We start from the raw sequence: 10,560 nt of genomic DNA, 5'->3' as shown, positions 1-10,560 counted from the left end.
TGTAAAAGAGAATAGTGGGGAGTGGAGTGTAGAAAGGAACATTAAAGATTAAAAGAAGTCATAAATAGGTAGGGCATGCAGAGAGAAGAGACCACCATAATAAATACGTAATTGGCCCGAATTAATTGCTTGGGAACATATTTTCCACTCTCCCGAATTGATCATCCCAATTATATTTTAGACCACACGATCATCATCCTTGGACCAACGTACGAAACCACTACATACAAATTATTACAACCATCTCACAACATGTGTGGTTATTATCTCATTGATTAATCTTTCTCCAATAAACCTTTTACTCTTAGTTTCTCTACGAGGTTTGATGAAAGTTGGTCCTGAAAAAATATATGTGGTCAACGCCCAGTACATATTCATCAATTCCCCGCCAAAAACAAGAAGGAAAAAAAAACCCACATGAAGAATATAAATTTACGGAGAATATTTGTAAAAGATGATGTTTCTTTTTTCTTGGAGAAATAAAGAAGGTATTCTAGAGACAATTTATTTGAATTTATATTTATTTCTTTGGGTGATGATTTAGTGAAATGTACGTATGTCACATTTTTGGCCCGTGAGGCCGTTGAACTTAAGAATGGCCTTCAAACCTATCGACTCCATCATGAAATTTTGGTATATGAATAATTTGTCAAAAAAAAAAGTATTCAATGAATAAACTTAAATCTTTTATAACATCGGAACACCAAATTTAATTTAAAATATCAATTATACCCTTAAATATTTACACCAATATAACAACTTATATTCATAAATGTGTGTGGTATAATTTAGAAAATTATGTAAACTCAAGGGTTGCATGGTAGGATGAGTAGTTATTAATAGGAAGGGATATTGGTGTGGGTTGTGAGGCAGGTGGTGGTCTGTCTTTTGGTAGTCCCCCACCCCCACTGGCAAAATTGCTCATCATTCACAGTTTTATGAGTATTTCGGTGAAGAACACCTCCAATCCTCCCTCCATCTATACCTTTTCATTCTCGACAGCACACCACTCATGTGGTCCCTTTTTTTTATTTTCTTATAATACTTATACGATGGTAAAAAAATAGATTTCACGGTTAATTTCTTTTTTCAGAAATTACATTTGTTTTATATTTATACAACTCCTTCTTTCTTTTTATATAAAATATCATTTCTTTTCTCTTTTCTTTCTTTTAGAGTGGGGTGGGTGGGTAAGACTGCCAATGTTTAGACCGCGAGTTTGGCCTGAACCCCTGTTAGTATTACTACAAAAAAAAGTTGAGTTTTCGTTATATTATAAATGATAACGGCTTAAAATCATAGTAAATCGATACTATTAACCACGGTTCAATATAAGCAAAATTAAAAACTTAAAATTTTTTTACCACGACTAATTAATATTCGTCATGGTTTTTAGTATAGCAAAACATTTATCATGATTTTGGACATGATCTATGGTTAATGTTTCGGCTACACTAGGAGTGATTGATTTTAGATTGATTTTAACAGACGATTTCATCGGAAACCTAGGAGTGAAATGCATCTTTTTTAACTTGTCGAGAGTAAAGTTGTCTCCAATTACATGAATCAACAAGCTCAAGAAATCAATGCCAATTAAAGTTTTTATTTCGATGAATCAACGTCTCTGAAAGTTTGTCTCTGAGCGTTGCTCCTAAAGGTACAATGTAATGACTACTTATTTTAGTACATTGTACTATTCCATATGAACTTGCAATCATGGAATGATAACCTTTTTTCAGTGTCCAAATATATAGCACAGAGGGAAAATTCTAAGTGAGGTAGCAAAAGCACCATATGGTTTAATCATATGTTCAGTGTAAGGGGGGAATTATACATACTCACTATGCATTCCTTGAGACAAAGATCATCATAATGTCTATTATTCATCAGGGAAACAATGTCAGTTCTGTCCTCCTAATCATCATAAAAGACAAAACCACATTCTTATGGTTTATATGTAAGCCATCACAATTGGGTAAAGGCTGTTTTCATGTTGTCAGTTGCAAATTTTTTTCCCAAACAAGTAAGTAAAAGCATGTTGATAGCATATCATATATGTAAATTTTGAATTTCCATCTGGAATTATACAGGACTAAAAATTCATCAATTAAGCCAAAAATTACAGTGAGACTCGGACTACAAAAACTATAACGTTTATTAGTCATAGTTAATAATAAATACTCGTAGTAAATAGTTATTAACCACGGTTGCACAACAATTGTTGACTATAGTTTTTACGAAAATGGCTAAAACATTTGTCATGCATGACTAAAAGTTATGACAAATTTTGTTACCATAGCTATTAGCTGTGACAAATGTTCTTTTCATGATGGAAAAGCTAGCTTTTGATATCGATTTTATTTAATCATGATTAATAATAATTTATTTATCATAATTTTTGTTTATAACCATTAATTTTGGAGCCAATAATAATTTTTCTCCTAGTATCGCTACAAGAAATTTGTCCTTATAATGGGTTCTTTGTTTGTCAAGAACTCATAATTGTCCCATCCTTAGTTATTACTTGTAAGTGTGTCATATGTAGTAATAAAAATTTCTTCTTTGCAAAACCCTACCTAATGAATTATAGCTCAACATCTCATCTCATCCTTGCACATGAGAACACCTTTTTATGAGACATAAAAATCATAGTATATACTACGTACTACTTAAAACTATTGGACACCCTTAAACCTTTCGAGGCCACTAAGGTCACTAACTAAAGGAATTACAAATGTGTGCACTTGCTCCTAAGTTCTTTTCTAAATTAAGTATACGGACGACGAGTGAGAAGTACTAAACTTATATTTAAGGATGCAAGAACAGTTTCTTTTCTGTTATACATAACTTTCACTACTTCAACTTTCTTGGTTAAGTTAAATAAAATTTTAGAAAAGCAAGCTAGCGTACAAAATGATAAGCTTGTAGTTAATATTATATATAAAGTTTGGTGAAAGTGAAGTGAGGGAGTGAAGAGGAAGAGAGCGACCCTTCTTTTTTCTCATCTCTCCTTTCATTATCCCTTCTCCCTGGCTTTCTATTGTCTGATCCCTAAGATTCCATGAAGCAGATTTCAAGCAGAAAGATCAACACATTCAGCAAGCTGCAGATATGATCAGTTGATTTCTAGCTTATTGTTACACTGATTCATCCCCGAAAACGAGGTTTAATTCTTTTAGCAGCTACTTAGGACTACCAGTGTTGGTGTAATTTGGTCTTGAATTTGCATCCCCTTTTTGTCTTTTAATGATGTCGTGGTGTGTTCTAATTATGTGGGCAGGTTCATTTCAAGATTCTGAGTTAATTAGAGAAGGAGAAGAGAAACAGACCTAAAATCTAGGACAAGGATTTTGAGTTCTTTGGCCTCAAGATTTTGGTTTGGTTTCTTGTATGAATTCTATGTCCCAAAGCTTCCATCAAGGAATCTACAACTTTCCAGGTACACATGAAAGAGCAAAACAGCAAGGGGAGTGGATGATAAGAGAGCAAGGCGGCGGGTTTGAGCCGCTGCCCCAAGCTGATTTAGATGGGCAGCCACCGGTGTACGATACCGGTGGTATGCTGACCGAGATTGTCAATTTGCCGTGGCGAAAAGCTAGCACCGAGGTTTTGGATGATCAGATCCAATCAAGTTACCGGTGGCCTCAAAAACAACAGCTGTCAGCAGCAGTAGTAAATGAGGCTGCTGCAGATGAGGTGAGTGTGTGTTCAGAACATTAACAGAAGCTGGAGAAATTACTGTAAACATATATATAGCATGTAAGCATGAAATTTTCATGCAATAGTTGCAGTACTAATCTTGATTTCATCAATTTTTTTCTTGCAGCTTCCTTTGATCAATCCACAAATTACAGCTTCTTCTTGCACTACTTCTTACCTTCAGAAGTTAGTTCCCAGCTCATCGGACTCTAACCTTCAAGGGTTTCACTTGATTAGTCCTGTCCCAGCATCCAACATGGAGCCCCAATCCCAGTTCACTTGGATTCCAGGTAGCAGCAGTCGAGACATGGAAGATGCAAGAACTGGGAGGGTCTTGGAGGGACAAGGTCTTTCGTTGTCGCTGTCTTCTTTAAGAAACCTGGAAGCTGCCAAATTCGAGAAAATAACTGCAGCAAATGGTGAATTATTCTTTCCAGGTCAAGGAATTGGGGCTTCATGTAATAATCCCTACGGATCCAAGGATTTCGCAACAAATCAGCTACTGTTCAACCCTCCAAGACTAGCATCATCATCATCATCATCAGGTCATGGTAATCAGGTCCATTTTGGGTATGTTGAATCTGCAAGAAGCACAAATTTCCTTAGAAATTCACGGTACTTGAGGGCCGCTCAAGAACTCCTGGAAGAATTCTGCTCTGTGGGAAGAGGGCAATTGAAGAATCAGAAAATCAAGAATCAAGATAGAAACCCTAATTCAGTCCCGGATAGTGGTGGGGTTGCAACTGGACCATCTTCCTCAAAAGACCATCACCATCCCTTGGCTCATGCCGAAAGAACTGACCACCAGAGGAGAAAAATTAAGCTACTAGCAATGCTTGATGAGGTCCCTCTCTCTCTCTCTCTCTCTCTCTGCATACATACATTTTTGTACAGTACATAGACATGGACGGCTGCTGATATGATTCCTAACCAAACTTGGCCACTTTAGTTTGAAACTTAGAATATTAGGAGGGCTCATTATTACAAGTGATATAATAAATTAAGGCCATTTTGCTGAGTGAACTTTTGGGATGTTCTTTACCACATGACAGGCTACATTCTGGGGTACATGTCGAGCGAAGAACGACATGCCTCCATTATAGGTTGTAGCTCAGAATTTAAGTAATATATACCGACGCTACTGCTGCTTTTCGTCAGATCATATACAGTAGTAATGGTATTTAAAAACTATACTTTGTGCTAATCAGGGAAATTGTTTTTAGTCTGTTTGTCCAAATGGGACCATTTCTTTTTTGTTTCTGTGTCTTAATCTTGATTTTGGAGCTTTAATTTATTAAACAATGCTTAGTGGCAAATTATTGGGAGAAGACACCTGAATTCATTATAGTTCAGGCTTTTGTTAAAAGGAGGAAATTAAAGGCTCCTCACAACACGTTTAGAGTACTATTTTGAAGCTAGCTTTAATTAATAATTGGACTGACGATCATCTCTCCTTCTGTGTGTGTATGTGTGCGTGTTTATTATATATTCATATATATATATATATATATAGTACAGTGTGTGTGTTGTTGTTGTTGTCTAAGATGAATTGCTTTACACTGAATATCATTTGTTTTCTCTTCATGACATGCAATCAATGCATAATAAAGCCAATGCCACAACTTTATTTGGACATTCCTTCTGCCGGAAAAGTTTGACACTTTGCGGATTTTTAGGCATCTGCTAAACCAGTGGACTCCTCGTGCTGCTCATCATATCATATGTCTTCCATCAACTTGAACTAATTTATCTCTCAAGCCCTTTTTCTTATTAGTATATAAACATTTTCGTATCAGTGAGAATCAATTGAATTCACATTGCTATATATGATGATGCTATGATAATAATAATGTATTGAATTTTCATCTTAAATAGTAAGTGTTTGGACATTCTATATATGTAAAATTTTGAAATAACTTTTCACCAAATAGTATGAATCACGTAGCACGTTATTGATGAATTCACGACTTGTGGTGCACGTTCAGGTGGACACGAGATACTTGAGATACTGCGAACAAATGCAGGCAATGGTGTATTCGTTCGACTCGATAGTGGGGCAAGGGGGGGCGGCCGTGTACACAGGACTAGCACGGAAGGCAATGTCGCGGCACTTCCGGTGCATGAAGGATGCAATAATAGGTGAGGTGAAGGTGAGCTGCGAGGCTCTGGGGGAGAAAGATGTGAATGTAGGGAGTGGATTGACGAAAGGGGAAACTCCAAGGCTGAAGTTGCTTGAGCAAAAGTATAGGCAGCAAAAAGCCCTTCAACATATGGGAATGCTGGACCCTGAATCCTGGAGGCCCCAGCGGGGATTGCCCGAGCGCGCTGTTAACATCTTGAGATCTTGGCTTTTTGAGCATTTTCTCCATCCGTATATACTTTCTCTCTCCATCTCTCTCTCTCATACACATACTCACACACCACTCATATATATAAAGCGCAAAATGCCTGCTAGCTAGCTAGGTTAATAATGGAGCACCAGGAAGATTTCCAGCGTAGCAAATCTTGGGTTTTTTTTTTTTTTTTTGAGAGTTCTTAGTGTAAAATTTTCTTTTTCGGAACAAAATCATATATCTATATGATACAATTAGAATTATTTAATAATGGAACATAATATATATATATATATGAACAATTGTGATTGTCTATTTGATTTTCGTCTGTCCGAATACGGACCAGAAAATCTATGTGCATAAGCATTAAGTAAAAGTAAAAGAAAAGATGATGAGGTGTAGCTAGGTAGAAAGAATGTGTTGTTCCTATAATTGTAGTGATGTAAAAGTGAGGGAGGGGATTAGGAAAAGAATCTGATTTTGCAGGGGGGGTAGGGTACAATTATTGATCACTGATCACCATGCAGTTGCAAGCATGTAATGATTAATGTGGTTAGATTGTTAATTAATAATTGGTTTTGTGTGTGTGTGTGGGTGTGCAGGTATCCGAGTGAAGCGGACAAACATTTGCTGTCTCGGCAGACTGGTTTATCCAAAAACCAGGTACTCGATTATATTTTCTGCTCTCAAATTGATGTCTCAATATCTGTTTGAAAGGGATATTTCATTCTCTCACTTTGGTTTGCGTGATTTACAAATATTATTACATTACATATATGTTTGTGTTTTGTGTTTGCATGCCTATCTGTGTCTGTGTTTATGTTAATTTAGCTTTCTTGTAGGCTTCTCGATCTAGCATATATATACATATATACTAGACAAGAGTCTTTTTCCCTTTCTTTCTTCATTTTCCTGTCAAAACAAAGGATTTCATCATGATGTTCGAATTTGGAAGAAATGCCTTTAACCAACATTGGGATGCCCGGAATTGGATTAAGGGAACGGTATTCAAATAATTTCGTATAAAAAGAATTACCTATATTAGTATTTTCTAAAATGTAAAGACCCTATTTACTTTTTCAATAATTACACTCTCCTCTCCTAAAATTTGGTATAATTGTATGTAAACTCTCCGTGATTTGAAAAATTACATCTAACACCTTTAAAATTTGCTTCTACCTAACAAATAAGTCCCATCGTTAGTCAAAATTTACAGAATTTTGTAATTTTAACAAAAAAAATTGAAAAAAAAAATTTGATATTTACCCTTGATTGACTTATTACTGACTTATAGTAAATCAAAAAAATATTTTTATAACCAAATTACCCTCATACGTTTTCATGCTTTAATGTATGTGAGTAGATATATTTTCACCGTTATAAGGGTAGTTTAGTCTAAAAAAATTATTGACTTACAATAAATCAGTTTTAAGTCAATTAAGGGTAAATATCAATTTTTATTCAAATTTTTTTTAATATCAGCAAATTTAGTAGATTTAGCTAACTGGGAACTTATTTGTTAAATTGAAGCAAACCTCAGGAATGCTAGACGTAATTTTTCAAACTATAGGGGGTCTACGTATAATTACATCAAACCTTAGGAGAGTGCAATTATCCCTTTGCTTTTCATTATAAAGTTGTATAATTCGTAGTTTAGGACACCCAAGTAAGGTGTTCATTTTGTAGTTTGCTCTATAAATGCTCGACTCTAATCTAAGATCGGTGCTAATTACTGTTTGGATTGAGTTATTCAGCCCAAATAATCTAAGTAAATATAGTATAACTAATATATGGCTTTTTGAATCCCGTTACCCAAATAACTCGTATTACAAAGTAGATAGGACCATATAGTTTAAAGAGATTAAGAATCTGCAATAATTTATGATATGAAATTATCAAAATTAACAAATATATTATTATAAGAGATTTGATGAAATCCCGACATTAAATGCATACATATTCTCTCCAAATATGTTATTCATTTTTCACTAGCTAGTTAATTAATTATCAATATATCAAATCCTGCATGACTTGTGCAAGTCTTGATAATAGTGACTTGAGTACTACATCAGCAAAATATTAGTGAAAAATGGCTTCTTAATTTAATTTGATTTCTCCAAAAAATTAATTATTTGATTATAAACTCTTATTATAATATTAGCATTGACTTGAATACTACATAAATTCTACTCTTATAGACTAGTATTTAAATTTAATAAGACCCAAAAAAATATTTCCTTCCTGTCATTGTACATAATATATATGGAAAAAATAATTAAGTGGTGGCCATATATATATACGGAAGAAACTAATTAATTAAGTGGCCTGGCACTAAATTAAATTTTATTGCTTAATTAATATGTGATGTTTTTACTTTTATAAAGGTTTTTTTCGTCTTTTAATCAATCTCCCTTTTGTTTAAGATTTCATGTTTAACAATTTATGATAACGTATCATGATTTTCGTATTAATTTTATTTGATTATAGAAAATATTAATTTCATTTATATAATTTTTAAGTTGTGCTCGTTTATAATTAATGTACTACTCTTTTTTTAATAGTGCCATAATCACTTCATTGACTCACATAAATCTATTTCCACATTGTCCCCCCCTCTCATCACCATTATATATATATATATATATATATATGTTTGCAGGTTTTACTTAATTACTCATATTATCATTCAAACACTCTCTACATATATATATATATATATATATGATGAGAGAGAGAGAGAGAGAGAGAGATTTTGTTAGGTATTCCATATATATTTACTTCTTTTTGCAGACAAGTTGTAGAGTGCACTCATTTAATACCAAATGCAGTATGCAGTATGCAGTATATTTCAGGCTGCCAAAACAAAAAACAAAAATACCAGACAAATTAAATGAAATCTGCATACTGACGATAGATGTGTAATTAATAATGTAGTTTGACACATTCATCGCCTATGTCTCTTTGTGTGTGTATATATATGTATGAATGTATGTCTGCATGAACTACTGCAGGTTTTTATGAGTGCATTAAATGATGAATGAACTGAACTCAATGCTGCACATCAATTTATGGCAAGTTCTAACCCATATTGCATTTGGCTGTATTTGGATCAATTTGCAAGCATAATATATTTATCGTGTTATTAATGTATATTAAAAAAGAGTGACCAATCGCATCGTAAATACATATATCATACTTACTCTGTAGTAATTTTAGTTGGGACAAAAACTTATTACTTATTACCTACCACTCATACGCATACTCCACTCTCCCTGCCGCAGGTCTCCAATTGGTTCATAAATGCTAGGGTTCGCCTCTGGAAGCCCATGGTGGAACAAATGTACCAGCAGGAGTTCCAAGATCAAGACGTACAACACTCACCTGCACAACAACAAGAAGAAGAAGAACCTAAACCTCAAGAAAATACCAATGCACCTAAACCAGCAGAAAAGGGCCCAGCTTCAAAGACCACTTCAGAGGTGGGCGGCGCCACCTCCGCCGCGAGCTATGAGTACCGGCGGTTCATGGAGAACCCGGAGGTGGGCCTGGGTTCGGATCAGTTTGGTTTGGTTGGTGTTGGGGCGCAGGGCGGAGGAGGGGAAGTGTCGCTTACTTTGGGACTGAGGAATTCCGACAACGTGCCCAGCAGAATTGGACAACTCTCAATTAGGGACTTCCAAGCTTATTAATGCAGATTCATAGTATTGATTGATGAAAACAGTATAAACACATTGAGTAATGTATGTCAGCACGTTAATTATTGCTACTATAATTGTAAAGTGCGTGTAATTGGTTGGTACATACATAGGAGGACAGAATAATAATTTGTTGTTAATTATGGTGAATGCAAAAAATGATTCCCGACTTTATCATATATTTCTTAATTATGCACTATATATTATTATTCATCTTTATATATATAGTACCAGAAAATATCAATATATGTCTAATTATAAAATAGTATGTATCAAACTATATAATTTTTTTTTGGTAATATGTATTTTTAAAAAATTTATTCGTACATCAAGTATTTCACATAATTTATAATTGTTGCAAGCGCTGTATTATTTTTTTTGAGGATATAAACTCTGATTTATATATAATGGAATAAGTGATGCGGTTCATAACTTATGCTCATTAGTGTTTTGGTACATTTTGATTATTAAATGTACTTATTATGTACTCTAAATAGAAATTTACATAGTTTGGAAAATGTAAATATTATTACTTCAACTATTTTAAGGGATAAATACGGAGGGTGTATTGGTCAATTTCACATTATCCGGCACACGCTGTGACTCTGAGAAAATGGAAAACCTCCGCCAATAGCAATGGCTGTTTCTATCTCTGTTCTCGCCTCATCCCGCTCTTTGAAATCCGCCGCACCAAATTCCCTGCAATTATTGTCGCCGCCTCCGCTGCCGTTGCTTGGAAACTGCGGACTTGTAGAAATTGGTGAAGTCTAGGCTTCCTGGTGCTTCGCTGCGCAGAATATAATCGGAAATGCGCCATTGCTGTGGTTGTTCTG

General features: G+C 34.6%; 1 protein-coding gene across 1 annotated transcript; it reads left to right on the top strand.

Annotated features, from left to right (window-relative positions):
- Window positions 2,958-9,904, top strand: LOC105159201 (BEL1-like homeodomain protein 4). Its single transcript, XM_011076179.2, has 6 exons — window positions 2,958-3,164; window positions 3,281-3,696; window positions 3,827-4,543; window positions 5,685-6,070; window positions 6,635-6,695; window positions 9,314-9,904. The coding sequence occupies exons 2-6, from the start codon at window positions 3,391-3,393 to the stop codon at window positions 9,719-9,721; spliced, it is 1,878 nt and encodes a 625-aa protein (XP_011074481.1). The 5' UTR covers window positions 2,958-3,164; window positions 3,281-3,390; the 3' UTR covers window positions 9,722-9,904.

Source organism: Sesamum indicum, linkage group LG3 (assembly GCF_000512975.1).
Source record: "Sesamum indicum cultivar Zhongzhi No. 13 linkage group LG3, S_indicum_v1.0, whole genome shotgun sequence".
In the NCBI taxonomy this organism is placed as follows: domain Eukaryota; kingdom Viridiplantae; phylum Streptophyta; class Magnoliopsida; order Lamiales; family Pedaliaceae; genus Sesamum; species Sesamum indicum.
This window is presented reverse-complemented; position numbering and strand designations above follow the sequence as displayed.

Coding starts and splice junctions, on each gene's coding strand:
- LOC105159201 (XM_011076179.2), top strand. CDS start 3,391: ATGAATTCTATGTCCCAAAGCTTCCATCAAGGAATCTACAACTTTCCA. Junction 4,544..5,684: donor TACTAGCAATGCTTGATGAG/GTCCCTCTCTCT, acceptor GTGCACGTTCAG/GTGGACACGAGATACTTGAG. Junction 6,071..6,634: donor TTTGAGCATTTTCTCCATCC/GTATATACTTTC, acceptor GTGGGTGTGCAG/GTATCCGAGTGAAGCGGACA.